We start from the raw sequence: 15,364 nt of genomic DNA, 5'->3' as shown, positions 1-15,364 counted from the left end.
TTGGTTCAGACCCCTTGAGCCGCCTCGCGTCGCCATAGTCGTCAGGTTGTAATCTTCGATTGACCTGATGGCTATACTTTGACTTTCGGCTTGTCCAAGCCTCAGTCAAAGTGGGGGCTCTGTAAACACCTCATTTCTGCACCTCCCGCAAACCACCCGGTGATGATTGGGCCGCATGTTTGGTATACGGAACGATTTGTGACAGTTCGTAAGTTTATCGTCAAGTGATTGCTCAAATATTAATATATACCTCATAAATGTCATCTACGCGCCAATACGGTCGTTTTGGCAGTAATTAGAGTACATTTGGAGTCTGGGTCAAAAACCGTCTTCATTTCCTAAAACCGTCAAATCCCGAGTCAAAGCAATGTGCTTGTCTACCTAAGGTTAGGATGTCATAAAATGTTAGATTATATCTAATTTTGAGTCTCATGTCACTTCATTAGGCTAAACTAAAAGTTTACATTACAAAATGTGCATTTCATTTAGTTAAAATGACAACCCGAACTTTAGGCCCATTTTACGAGGTGATAACTACTTTTTTTGGGTCAGGCCTGTTTCACAGAAAGTTCTAGATCTTTCTTTTAGCTTTCCAACGCCACCGAAATCACCTTAATCCGAGTCTTGTAGAGAAAGTTATGCCTAAAATACGACAGGCTGTCAAACGCGTTTTCTACTCGCAGAGGAACCTACCCGGGAAAGGACGCAGCAAGTGCTGCGCCTCTTCCAAGGGACGCAGCACCTGCTGCACCTTTTCCCATGGCTTTCTTTTTGTCCAAGTTTCCGTGTTTTAACCTAAGTCGGTTGTTTCCGGATCTTTCCTTCCGTATCCTAGTCTTACCATAATTCCGTCGCGTGATTAGTATAAATAGGAGCCTTCGCTCCTCATATTTCTCACGCGAGTGTCCGCCCTTCTCTTCTCCCTTTGTATTCTAGACTTTGTTCTTACTTTTTGGCGTCTACGTGCTTGAACTTTCGACCACGTAAGCTCGGATCTTTCTGAGTACCAGCCTTTCCGTTGCATGACCGACCAATTTGACCAACTACACAATAATCAACTTAATCAATCAACTTAATCGTTTTCCTCTTACGAGGGCACTTTCTTTGCATTCGCGTCGAGCATCACTAATCGATATCTTAGTCCTTCTCGTTTCGTCAACATGTAAGTCTGAGGGTGTATAATCTCTCTTTTATTATTGTTATTTACTTTTTGTATCATCAATTGTAAGGTTTATGTCGAAAATATCATTAAAACTGATTTCTAAAACCATGCTTTAAAACCTCTTTTTTACGGATTTCCAGAAGATAAACCGTCGAGAAAGGACGCAGCAACTGCTGCGCCTCTTCGAAGGAGCACAGTTTCTGCTGCGCCTCTTCGTGAGGCTGCCGCAGTTCCTGCTTCCTTTCTTCTTTCTTCGTCCTCTGTAATTCGTCTTTGTATTTGCTTGTTTGTTTTCGTTTGTTCTTTAATTCCTTCGTCATAATAACATATTAATTCACATGTATATTATTTATCATTCATTAACACGTTTTATTCATCATTTAAATTCGACTTAAATCCCAAGTAATCTCATATTTGCGGGTTTTCGTCATTAAATTCAATCCGGGTTGTAGAAATTCAATTTGTTCATATTGGGTTTCTGTAATTCACTTCTTTGATATATTTTCATCTGTCTTTTGTATTGTTCATCATTAATTTGTCATTAATTCATCATGTTTAGCTTATTTCATTCACCCATGTCACTAATTAATCATTCGTTCATGTAAATAATTCGCTTGCATCCGTCTCATCCATGTTTTACTGTTTTCATGACCCATTCATATGCTAAATAACATGCTAATCACTTTCATCCGAGTAAATAATTCAATCAATCATTAAATTCACCAACGAGTATTAACAACACGCAATTCCGGCTTCACAGCCAGAATTCAGGTCAGGAACAGACGCAGCAACTGCTGCGCCTATTCCAAAGGACGCAGCTCTGCTGCGCCTGTTCCGGTTTGAATTCTGTCCCTGAACTCCGTTGTTGCTTTGACGTAATTAATTAGCATACGTTTAATTAACTATTATCCGTATTATCGCCTTAATTCCTGTTCGTTAATTTATTCCTTTATTCGTTTTCTCAAATTATCCGTTTTAAAGGTATTTTCGACATAAATCGCCTACCCCATTGTAATTATTGTAATTTTCATTATTGTAATTTATATTTATTGTATTTATTGTATTTCATATTCATTTGTATGTCTTCACATGTAATTGAATCTTAAATCCTACTTCGACATCAATTGTATGTTAAATTAACTGTTCACCGACTTAGCCTAATTCTCACATGCTAGGATTAAAACTTGGATGTTGCATTGCATGCATATAACCGACGATATATCGAGTACGAATAACTTCCCTAATCATTAGTAGAGGCCGCTATCGAGGCGGGCGGGATTAGGTGTTCGATCAAAAGAGCTTCCTAATACGTACCCTCACCCCTTACTCCAGATCTCCGTGAGCACCCGTGTTCATTGGCATCCACGAGAGTCATTCTAGACATAGAATGCTAAGGGTAACGATTGCTTAGTGTTCATGTCTTTACTTTATGTCTTGACATGACATGAGGTATTCGAACGATTCCAATTTCCCATAAAAATTGGTGGCGACTCCAACAAAAATGCAAACGCTTGTTTCTCTTTTCCATCCCAAGCGCCCCCGTCGGCGGCCCGCTGTCCACACCAAGCAGCATGGGAGGTTGTGTCATTAACAATGAGAGCGACTATCGGGGGTGCAAGGGTACCGCCGGTAAGGGCTCCTAAAATAAGTTGGTCTTGTCTATACCAAGTGGAATTGGCAGGGTTGGGAGAAATGGTGGTATCAGTTTGGGTGGGGTAGGGTTAACCGTGATGGTTTGGGGTGGGGCAGCGGTGGTTCTGTCAAGATAAGAGAAGAGTTCAAGACTGTTCATAATAGCACGGACCTGAAATCTCCATTGACGGAAGGTGATGGTGTCCTTAAGTTGAATGCAGTTTGAGAAGTTGACAAGGGTAAGGGGGTGTGTCGGGTCTGCGTTGTTAACGATTTGCATTTGGTTGTTAGCCATGGTGGTCGAATGGGAAAGGTCGGGGTCGATTACGAAGAAGAAGACGGAATTTATTTGATCGTGAGGATCGTCAGACTCGTGATACCATAAAGAGAATGAAATAATATGTATAATTGATTTGATAAATAAAATAGATTACAAGGAGTTATATTTATACAATAGTTAGGCTAACAATATCAGTAGAAACCTAAGCTAACAGATGTTAGAAACTAGGAGAAGGAGTCTAACTAATTGACTAAGTAAATACAAGATAATAGGAACATGTGTTCATTAGCTTAGGACTTTAGGAGGTTTGTTACGTAAGTTTGTTGTTGACTGAAAGTCAAGCTTTAATATCCTTAATATTACACGGGTTGAATTGGTCACGACCTCACGGGTCCTTTTAAGTCGTGTTTATTTTATTGGATTGATCACAATATATTTTTACATCATTTAATCAACTACTCTTTAAAATTATATTTGCCATGCTACATATAGGTTAGATCATTAACAATCAACATGATTTGTCTCAAATTCAATTCGAGTTTGATGGGATTGGTCGAGTTAGGTTAGGGCTAATTATTATGGACTACGAAGTATGTTGTTTTGTTATTTCAGGATGATTTGTTATTTCAGGATGATTTGTGAGTTCAAGTAGAATTTATTGGATTAATGAAGTTTCATTAACTCAACAACACTCACATGAGTCATGAGTCTCATGACAGCCCAAACATTTTCTAAAAGACTACCAAACAAAGTTAAAATCACAAGTTTCAGTGTACATAGAAGCTTCCTCTAGATAGGTCGTGTATACCACGGTCAAAGTTGGCCTTTCTTCCACTCTAACTCTCTTCTCTTGTAGATAGGAACCTTATTTAATCATTTCGAAGTAATTATAAAAATTTACAATAAGTACTACAATGTTAACATGGAAATAAAGTTATGTTACTTCATGTGAAAATTCAAACTGTCTAAAATCTGTTTAAAAAGAATCCAAGAATCAAGTTAAATAAAACCAACCTGATTCGATATGTAGTTAAAAGGATAAATTGATAACTTATACCTTACATAATAAGGTTTTTCAAAACTTATACCTAAGATAACATTTTTCCAAAACTTATACCCAAAATCCTATTTTCTTCCAAACTTAATACCAAACCTCAAAAAAGACATAAATGGACCATTTTACCCTTACTAATAAACCCATCCACTCATTCCCCACCCTGTTAACTCGTTAAACACTTGAATTCCAAATACACCTCGCCTTTACCACCACCACAAAACAAATCCTTCCACACCACCAGTCCACCACCACTACAAGAAAATCTCTTCTCAATCGATGCGGGTTTCGGCTCATTCTCATCTTTCCCTTATCTTTAGATTTTTCCAGAACATTCTTTTTATTTTCAGTAACCATTTTAGCCAGTTCTTGTTTCTGGATTTCTTCAATTGCTACTTTCACTGTCATTATAAATGAAAAGATCAAATCTTTGGGATTTTTAGAAAAGATTAGATGAAACTATAGAAGAGTATGGAAATTCCATCTTCTATTTGAGCTATTTCTTGAGGTGATTTTTTGTTGTGTAAGTAAATTGGCTTTGCAGTTTATTGAGAGGATGGACGTGTAGAAAGGTGCGAAAATCGAAAGTGGCGGACAAGGTGGTTTTTATCATGCAGTGGTGGCGGCGGCAGTGGAGGGATGATGGTAACAACGGTATTGGATTGATTTCTCTTTAGAGGATTAATAGAAGAAGTGGTGTTTGTGTTGAATAGAGGTTAGGGGTTGGAGGCCATTTATTTGACGGGCTGAAGGGGTGGGGCTGAATAGAGGTTAGGGGTCGTCGAGAGTACAACCGTTGGGTGGTGGAGATACCGCCGGTGGTGGTTCAGTGGGTGTACCATGGTTCGTGGTTCATGGTTATGATTATGGTGGATGTGTGGATTTGGGGTTTAATTGGTGAAAAAAGAGTGGTTATGTTTAATTAATAAGGGTAAAACTGTCAATTTATGTCTTTTTTTGAGATATGGTATTAAGTTTGAAAGAAAATAGGATTTTAGGTATAAATTTTGAAAAAAAATTATCTTAGGTATAAGTTTTGAAAAATGGTGTTATATTAGGTATAAGTTATCAATTTACCCTAGTTAAAATGATGAGCCATTAACTCAATTTGTCGTCAACAAAAGCCCATAGCTTGAAAGTCTACAATATAAGTTTGACACGAGACTCTAGTTATATGAGTATCTAAGTTTGCAATCCGATATGCCCAAAATCAAACTAGAACCGATGCGACCTCGTTTAGACACAGACTTTATTAGACTCAAGATTTAGCATTCCAAATTATCCCTATTAATTAACATAATAACATGTATACATTTGATCAGCTAATCAAAAATAAACGCAACAGGTATGTACCGCTAATGACACATACTAATTGACCTGAACTTGAAATGATCTAATAACAATTAGAATGGCAAATTGGCAATTGATCAGTTCAGATTAAGTTTGACATGATCAAAATTCAAACCTAATCTAAAACCAAGACTCTAATTCAGGTTTAAAACAAAATATTTTTCAGTAATCCTACTCGACATACAATCCAAAATAATCCTACTCGCATACGATCCAAAATATTTTTAAGTAATGCACCCGAAATAACCCGATCAAACTTTACAACGATATGCTCACAAGGTCTAATTGACTAATTGGAGTTCATCCTTAAACCTAAACGCAAGTATAGAAAACATCGAGCGCCAAGTTCCCATAGCCGTTTGAGTTCAAAAGGTGTCCCTAAACAACGGTCACATTTGGCCCAACCCTCCATCCCCAAACCCTCAAATATTACCGTTGCTTCTACTACAAATATAACCAATAACTCCTCCATTCCACAATTCAAACTCCCAACAAATCACTAATTTCATCACAAATTACTGAAAAACACAAGAAATTGACAAAAACCCAGATAAATTCACCAAAATGGGTATCCAAATCCACAACCAAAACAACACAATCCCCCAATCCCACCAAAAAACCCACAAAATCTTCCAACTATGCAACTACATTCTGTTAGGAGCAGCCTCTAGTTGCATCTTCCTAACAATCTCCCTTCGACTATTTCCCTCGGCCGTAGGCTTCCTCTTCATCCTCCTCCACATCATCACAATAGCCGGGGCCGTATCAGGGTGTGTCTCCTCCAGGGGATCATCCCACAGATGGTATGCATTCCACATGGTGGCCACTGTCCTTACTGCAATCTTTCAGGGGTCTGTTTCTGTTCTCATTTTTACCACGACCGACAATTTCTTGGCTGCGCTTAAGTCGTATGTGAGGGAGGAAGACGCGGTCGTGATACTGAAGATGGCTGGTGGGTTGTGTGTGCTCATGTTTTGCTTGGAGTGGATTGTTATGACTTTGGCATTTGTGATTAGGTACCGTGGTTTTGTTGAAGGGAGTGGTTGCGGAAATGGTGGGAAACAGGATGATTTGAAGAATTGGCCTTGGCCTTTTCAAGTTTAAAAATGGAGCTACAAATCTAGCAATGATTCTTTTAATTGTTTCGGAGTATAAATTATTAATCTATGTATTCATTCGAGTTTGGATCCTCTAGAGTTTATAGCGGAGTTTTCTAAATATGGTATTCGAGTCATTTTTCATATTCATGTGCGTGATTACAATATCACAGTCGAGGGAAAACATGTATTCTTTTAATTTTTTCCATTTTGGTAGTGCTCCGAATCAGACACAGTCGAGGGAAAACACGCCATTATGGCTAAAAATTACTTTCGCTTCAAAATTACTCTTGCGTGAAACGTTTATAATATGCAATATCAACAAATACAGCGAAAACTTGTATATGACACGGTTTACCAAAAACAAGAAAAAAGTAAAACTTAAATGTAAACAAAATATATTCACAAGTTAGCAAAAGTGTAGGAAGTTTACAAATTTGGATCATCACCCTGAAATAGTGTAGTAGAGAGAGATATGTTGTTAAAACGGGAACCCGGAATGTCAAGCCTCTGATGGATCAGCATTTCCAGCCACTTGAATGGTCGACTCTGTGACAGAATCTTGAGATCCCTCTGGTTGAGATTCGTGTTTTGCAGCAGCCTGCAACACTCGACTTTGGACATCTGATGATGAAGGTGAGACTGGCAGCCCATTACCGTTGGTTTCCGCTTTTCCAGTTGCCCAGGTTAGAGCCTGGGCTCCCATTGTCACGGGGGATAGCAACAACCTTTTAAAGAAACACCACGAGAAGAATGAGTTGTTGAGCAAAATCCAATTCAACTCGACCCAAGCGGAGGTAATGTTGTTGAAAGTTTATAGGGCATACCTCACATCTTCTGTAAAGTCTTCAGAACCTTCATATGAAGCTACTCGGCGATAAATAGTCTGATATGTTGAGCAACCCGAATCACAAATCATAAAGTACTAGAGAATATATATATTTGAGACTGTATATAAACATCCGGAATAGAGTAATGTACCTGAATGAGACCAATAACACCAATGAATTGTAGAGACTTCTCCCACTCTGAAACCATAGATATCGGTCAGTAGAACGCAATGAAATCTATTAACAGTTGGCGGCCATAGGTAAACAGTCGAACTAGTATAGTAAATAAAAACTGAAAGTTAACCTAAGCAGTACCACAACATAGAGCTTTGATAAATATTCCGAATGCTAAATATGGAGTTTTAATCTGGGACGAAATCAAATTATCAATTCCATGTATCTAAATACACTTTTACTTCAGATGACGAGAGCACATACCTAATAATGCAAACACAGCTGCAATTGATCCCTACACACACAAAAAGATGGCAATTATTTAAGAGAATACAATTCATTTCGGATTAGCAAACAATTCATCAACTTTATTTTTGTCAATGTCATCAAACTCATCACTACATCTTACCACTCCAAATCCCAGGAGCTGCACAGGACTGGGACTCAACTCCTCCAAGATCGCCTCAGCTTCCTGAGAAAAATTAAAGTTGCATATCGTTACTTTTAATAAAAACAGTTTATGTTAAGAAAAGGTAGAAGCAATGGAGATTCAGAAACTTCACATTTTAACTTCTAAACAGAAAAATAAGTGTGAAATAAAAAAAATCTAAAATGATAGCATAGTACCACTGCCGCTTCCGAAGGGGTAAAAGCGAGTCAAGTAAATTAGTTTAAACCTACAAAAATCTTCTCCCGTAGATTAGTACTCCCTCCCGTCCAATCCTTTCTACCCCACTATGCTTTTTGAGGTCAAAGTTTCAAAACTTTGACGATGAATATACTAAAAAAATATATGTTGTTTACAAGATTAGCTCATTGCTTCATTTGTCATGCAGAGGGGTATTTTAATCAAAGGTAAGCAAATGATTGGGACGGAGGGAGTATAAGACTAGAAGCTGAGCACTCTCCATTGTATGAAATCTCAGCTTCAGTTTTAGTCACAGTCGAGGGCTCGAGGCATCTGCTATCACGGCCTAATTTCGTTAAATGCGGCAGATATCGCGTTAATATGTGCAAAATGCGGCCGTGGTAACCTCCAAAACCCTAATCACTTAGTTGTGAAATGGTGTCGCGGGGCTGATATCTGAAACCATGACACACTTCTCTAAGTCATGGATGATGGATGAATGCAATAGGTCGAAACCTACCTAGTAAGATGTCACGAACTCACAATGCTTTGAAAATATAGCCTTCCAAAGAATTTTTTTTGAACCTTCAGAAACAAATTCAGCTTTGACTTGTTTCACTATCGGCTCATCATATACTTACTTGAGTTACATGTTCACAAATAAAATTTGTATTTTTACGGAGGAAAATCAGCCAAATTTCTAATATAGTTAAAAATTTTATACCCAGTTTGCCACAGTTATATAAGAGCCACGTACTGAGCACGAGATCGGTAGATCCTATGCCAGCTGTCTTGTAGGAGCAAGCTATGGGGTTAGCGATCTATGTGAGCAAGATTATGTGGCTATACTATGGTTGACTGTCAAGGCAATGAGAACATTGGTTTCATACGAGAGATTGAGTGTAATGTTCTAGATTACAAAGAGGTTGTGTTAAGGAATTGATAGTGCTACTAAATGGAACACAATGCATTTTCCGTTTTGGAAAACCGCGTGATAAGAACCTCGGCTCACATTTAAGTATGCTCATTGGTTTTAATTGTATAATGAGTGACCTTGAGAAGTTGCTCAAGGTTGAAGGTGAAGTGAACCTTGAAGGACTCGTGGTGGTTTGTGGCATTATTACTTCTGATCCATAGGACTCGTGGTGGTTTGTGTCATTTTTTTCTAAATTAGTCACACATTTTGCTGCATCAAAAAGCCATGTAAGTTAACAAAACTTTGTAACTGAAACCACAAATGATGTAAAAGCAAAGGATAGTTCTTTCCCAAAAGGTGCATTCTCAAAACAAGTGAAGAATCGGAAAGTACACAAGCGCTTCAGAAAACTACCTCATTGAGAATAGAAATTACTGTCTCAGGCTTCAGCTCCTTGGCACGAAGCCCTTCTTTAACCCAAGACTGGAAACCACCCTGGAGGACATACGGTCTCTGTGATGAAGACGAAGTAAAACATTAGTGAAAAAGGAGAAGCTGGAAAGAACAAACTGAAATGCAGGGGAAAAAAAAGGATACTCACTTGTATCCCTCAGTTTTTTCATTTTCTCACTTGTACCCCTCTTTTTTTGGAAAAAAACTTTGACTAGCAGTAAATCTTCGCTACGACTTCAGAAAACGGTAATTTTTTTTTTTTTTGCATATTTTACGTCTTTAGGAGATCTTCAGATTGAAAACAAAATCATTGTTTTTTGAATTCGTAGGGGGAATAATGATCGGTCAGAGAGCTTTTTCACGGAAAAAACTTTGACTAACTAGAACTCCGGGGCACAAGTTTCGAAAAAGATGATTTTTTTTCCTTCGAATTCACTGTCTTTACAGATCTTCGATTTAGGAAAAAAATTACTGTTTTCTGACGTTGTTGCCAAGTGTTATTGTTAGTCAAGGCTTTTTTTTTTTTTTTTTTTTTTAAAATAGAGGGGTGCAAGTGAGAAAATGAAAAAGTTTGAAGGGTACAAATGAGAATATCCCAAAAAAAAAAAATACGTAGTGAAGTGATATACTGATATGATCCCATCAACTACCACCAAGTCGAACAGCAATGTATTTCCTTATTACTAAGAATAGTTTATCACAAGCTTAACCCCCGAGTTTATCACACAATCTCTCTAGCGAAGCAAAAGGAATGCTGGTAAGTTACTTAAATCTGCTAAAGATGTGAGGTAACTGACCTTAACCCCAAGCTTTCTCAATGATCTTGCAATGCCTTTGGCTCGACTTCCGTCAACATCCATAACTATGACCTTGGACCGACCCTAATGATAGCACAAGACTTACCATGAGATAACTAGAGAAGAAGTAAAATTTGGAAAGCATGAAGATATCGTGATGTGGATGTCTAATTCATCAATTGTCGGGTCATGTTTCTCTATTTAAAAATCCCTGTATCATATAGTATTGTAAAATTTCTTCTGGTTATGAAGTATGAAAGTAAGACTATGCATACTTGAACATTCTTGAGATTACGGACGACTGAAGCTATCAAAGCATCATCAAGGTCTCTGCTACTTTTCATTAACTTTCTCAAAGAGCCATCAACCTGCGGAAACATAGATTCAAGCCATTCATCTTAAAATCCAATTACCTCGAGTTCAACGCTTTCATGTCAATAATGAATTGTTGTGCTTAGACCAATTAAAAGACCACCAAAAGAAAAACATAGCATACTCAAAGATGTTAGCAATACAAACCTCGGGCAAGGACACATCTGCATATCGAAATCGTGCTGCTCTTCTCAGATCAGGTATTCCATCTCGTTGCTTCATATCCTTTAAATGTCAAAACCATATTGGACGCATTCAGAAGAGAATAAAAAAAATGTACATATAAGCATGAATATACACTTCGAGAAACGAAGCAACTATCATTTCACAAAACGAAACCCCATGCAATATCTTAACAAGATAACTTCAGAACTCTATATAGTATAACCAGTGTTAGCATCAACGATGGTAACTATTTCACAGAAAAGGCAAGAGATTTCTACAGTAACTTGCCTCAGTCCTGACATCTATAAGAACAGCACTATCTTTCCCTTTTAAGAGGTCAAGAGCTAATGTAGGAGAAAGATCTCCAGCATAGCCACTGTAGGTTACCACCCAATATATAGTCCTGCACAAATCTGATGAACAGCATAAATTTATCTGTAAAGTAAGTAATTACCTGCTGCTTAACATAGAAAGAGACAAGGAATACAAAAGGACATCAATACCATAATGTGGATGCAGTGCCAAGGAAAATAACAAATGGTACAACAGGATCCGAGGGATCTAAGCCTAAACTTCTCTCCAGCCCTTCAAGGGCAGAATATGCCTGCAAATAAGATATATGAATTAAACACAAAAAGATGATAACTGATTACCTGATAAATAATTAAAACACAGGTTAATGCTTGTGCATAACAAATTCAAGTTCTGAGGTATGCATGATGCAGAATGATCAAATAACAGTAATGATTTTCATGCATCAAAGAAATGAAGAAAGACCAAAGAAGATGCCAGTATGTTGTGCAACATACGATCAAATTTTTTTTTTCCTTCTAGATGGGCAGAGGTAAGGCCGCGTACATCCGACACACACACACACCTACCTCGCTGTTTGCGGGAGCCTTGTGGCATTGGGGTAATGTTGTTGTTGTATGGGCAGAAGATAAGGAAAATTAATAAGCACAATAATTTGGCATAAGGTAGTAAGTCCAATAGGTAGACACAACAGTAACATTACCCAACTGTCTCAAAGGCGCTCACAAGAGAGGTGGTTTCTAGATAACACATTATGAATATTGTGTCTAGGAATGCATCCAATGACTACAATGCCAACAGGTAGAAATAACATGTAGTATCTATAAGCTCACAATGACATTGTAATTGTACGATCATACTCAAAAAGAGTTGCAAGTATGAGTCAAAGTTACCTGTAGGAAAACCATTGACACAGGCTTCGAAAGTTCACTGGTTTTCACCTCGAACGAATCAAGAGTGTTCTGGAACTCTGGTGGCAGAAACCCTTTCGAAGTTTCATATAAGTAGTAAACTGATTTACTCCCCTTAACTAAAGAATCTTCAATCACGAGAATAGTTTTCCTGAGTAACCCGAGAGCAACACCACCAGCTGTACTAGTGGCGGCCTTTAGCTCACCTGGAAGCTTACTCAAACCATTACGAGTAATTTCACCCGTTTGATCAGCAGAAGAGAACACTTTACTGGTCACTTTTTCAATTGCTTCGTTGCCATTCTTAATGATGCCGTTAATAGCTGACGTCACTTTATCCAGAGAACTATTCAAGACATTTTCCACCTTACTAATTGACTCTCCTATTGACCCATTAGCCTGAGAAGTAAAATTCTCGAAACTATTGGCAGTTTGCGATAATTTAGTAACGACAGTTGATACTTCCGGAACATTGGTAGCATTCTCTGCAAAGTTACTCAACACTGAGGCAGGCTCTTTACTAAAAGATCCTAGAACGAAATCAGCATTATCTGCAATTGTCTCTCCTACAGTTTCGTCTTCTGACACATATTTCAGATGCTCTCCGCCCAAAAGAAGCGAGTCACTTATCTTTCCTGAATTAAAATGCCATTCATTCGACAATGGTTTACGTCCTCCTACAAATTCTGTGTAAAGAGAATTTGCAGCTTCTTTCTGAAGGCATGCCTCAGGAGAAATACCACTCGACCACCTTTGTACTAATGTATCTCCTGAAACACATCTAACAGTAACATCTAATGCCTTTTGGGACCGAGAAACGTACCGCAATCCATCATTTAACAAGATCTGCATCATCCATATAGGGTTATCACATTCACTAAAGGGTTTCATGACTTTCATCTATTGAGCTCTAATTCCTCTTAAAGAGTTAATGCAATGCATCATTTAACAAATCAATTATTTTCCATTCATGGACCATAAAAAGCATGCATTAATAGTACTCCTTGTCCCTCCGTCTCAATCATTCGTTTACCTTTGATTACAATACCTCTCTCACGATGAAAATATAAAACGTAAACAAATGACCGGGAATTGCTCAATTCAACATCATATTAAGTAAAATAAAATGCCATGAACAGAATTAATCATCAATTAGTGATATAATTACATAAAAACTCTAAAGATTAAAACCTTATCACATCATCCATATAGGGTTTCATCTGTTGAGCTCTAATTCCTCTTAAAGAGTTAATGCAATGCATCATTTATCAAATCAATTATTTTCCATTCATGGACCATAATCACTTCTCAAGACATTAATAATAAATAGATAAAGATAAAAAAGCATGCATTAATCGTATTCCCTCCGTCTCAATCACTTGTTTACCTTTGATTGGAATAACCCTCACGACGAACATAAAAAGTAAACAAATGACTCGGAATTGCTCAATTCAACATCATATTAAACAAAACAAAAAGACATGAATAGAATTAATCACTAATTACTGGTACATTACATAAAAACTCCAAAGATTAAATCTTGGACACAATATATTACCTGTGCATGAGAAGAACAGGAAGTAGCTGAGCAAACAGGCAACATTTTAGCCTTCTTCCTTAAAAATTCTTCCAAAATAAAACCAACTCAATTCTTAATTTACCTTGTGATTATTAATAATTATGCTGAAATTACAGTACCCATCAAAAAAATTCAACAATTTGGAACATTTTGGGCAAATGGGTATCTCAAATTCAAGTGAAAAATTGCAGTAGCAGTTGTTTTATTAACAGTTGTTGGAAAACTGGTAAGAAAAAGACAGTGTTTTAAGCAAGTATTGTCAATGGCTGAACATCACAAATGACAGAAATGATGCTGCTTGAAAGCGTTTGGCCTATCAGTAGTGTTTGGTTCATCTTCTGTGGTTCTGTTTATTGGTTACCTCTCATTTTTGTGGTCCTACAAGACAAGACAGTCGATGTTTGATGGATTCGAGTTAATACGGATTGGGTCATATTCGGATTGAAGTAACATACGGGGTTGAGTGAGGTTTGGACTTTGGATTACTCCTTGTCCGTATTCATTACATAAGTTCCGTCCACGGTCAAATTCGCAATTCATTCAGTTTGGTACAGATTAGACCAAAGACCAAGCTAATGTAAATAGGTGGATTGTGAACCGGATCAGTAAAGTATGGTCTGGTTTGGTTTGGACCAAATTACACGATCCGGAGTGTAATCATTACATATATGAATACGACTTACATAAAACATATGATTATTTATGATGATGATTTAAAATAATGATGTACGAACAAATATTGGTGATCACTAATCAAGTGTAGGAGTTTAGATAACCAAAATTTACATCCAAAATATTAAATTATAGCGGTATTTTTCGAATCACATATTTTGACGAGATTTGTGTTTTTGCCTATAGGATGTGAAATTGTCATGTTCTGACCTATGCATGGACGTGAAAAATTCATGTATCAACCCAACTTATAAAAAACATGAATTTGGTCGAGATACGCGGTTGAAAAAAGAATGTCCAATCGGACACCGGAGTGCAAGATTATGGTTGTTCAAAGTTTCTCACTTTTAGATTTTCAGTTACCAATTTAAAGTTTAAAATCGTTCATAAATGTGTATAATTTATGAGCCTTTTCTATGTCCCAAGTTCTTGAGTACTCGTTTTTTGTTATAGATTTGATGATGTGTTTTCAATTTTGTTTGATTGCTGCTCTTGATTGTTATAAATACCTAAGAAGATACAAAGAGAGAAAGAGTAAAGCGAGGGAAGTGTTTAACTGGAAATATTATGTCAAAATGTCGATGATGTTAGTAAAACATTACCGACGTGCAACACAATTTAGAGTTGTACATGATGTGGGCCGGCTCACCAAACCCGAATAATCGGTTTGATCAACATTCAGCCCTTGTCTCGAGCCCAGGTGAATCGATCCCGAACTCTCTTGATAGTTGACATTAGAGGTGGACATCGCTACGGGTTGGCCCGACCAACAATAGCCCAGCCCGTTAACAGCCTCACTCCTCTAGTCCTCTCCCGGCACACTGACCGCTCCGGGGTTCGTACCACCTACTCGGGCTGGGTTGGGCCCACTCCTTCACAGCCCACACTGCACACCCCCACCAGGCGAGCATGGCCCACTAGCCCAACAGCACAACCGGGTCGGTCTAAGACCACCACATCCCAGCTTGGCCCGCCTAAGC

General features: G+C 37.8%; 2 protein-coding genes across 2 annotated transcripts; one reads left to right on the top strand and one right to left on the bottom strand.

Moving 5' to 3' along the window:
- Positions 1–5,953: 5,953 nt before the first annotated feature.
- Positions 5,954–6,862, top strand: LOC141606196 (uncharacterized). Its single transcript, XM_074425234.1, has one exon. The coding sequence runs from the start codon at positions 6,043–6,045 to the stop codon at positions 6,580–6,582; it is 540 nt and encodes a 179-aa protein (XP_074281335.1). The 5' UTR covers positions 5,954–6,042; the 3' UTR covers positions 6,583–6,862.
- Positions 6,833–14,124, bottom strand: LOC141606195 (uncharacterized). The gene is made up of 13 exons (XM_074425232.1): positions 13,692–14,124; positions 12,116–12,979; positions 11,414–11,514; positions 11,199–11,313; positions 10,893–10,970; positions 10,649–10,741; positions 10,374–10,457; positions 9,538–9,636; positions 7,989–8,051; positions 7,844–7,874; positions 7,557–7,603; positions 7,403–7,461; positions 6,833–7,303 (listed from the first exon to the last, which is right to left on the bottom strand). The coding sequence occupies exons 1-13, from the start codon at positions 13,734–13,736 to the stop codon at positions 7,078–7,080; spliced, it is 1,905 nt and encodes a 634-aa protein (XP_074281333.1). The 5' UTR covers positions 13,737–14,124; the 3' UTR covers positions 6,833–7,077.
- Between the last annotated feature and the right edge of the window lie 1,240 nt (positions 14,125–15,364).

Source organism: Silene latifolia, chromosome 10 (genome assembly GCF_048544455.1).
Source record: "Silene latifolia isolate original U9 population chromosome 10, ASM4854445v1, whole genome shotgun sequence".
In the NCBI taxonomy this organism is placed as follows: Eukaryota; Viridiplantae; Streptophyta; class Magnoliopsida; order Caryophyllales; family Caryophyllaceae; genus Silene; species Silene latifolia.
Note: the sequence above shows the minus strand (reverse complement) of the source record. Positions and strands in the feature narration are given on the sequence as shown.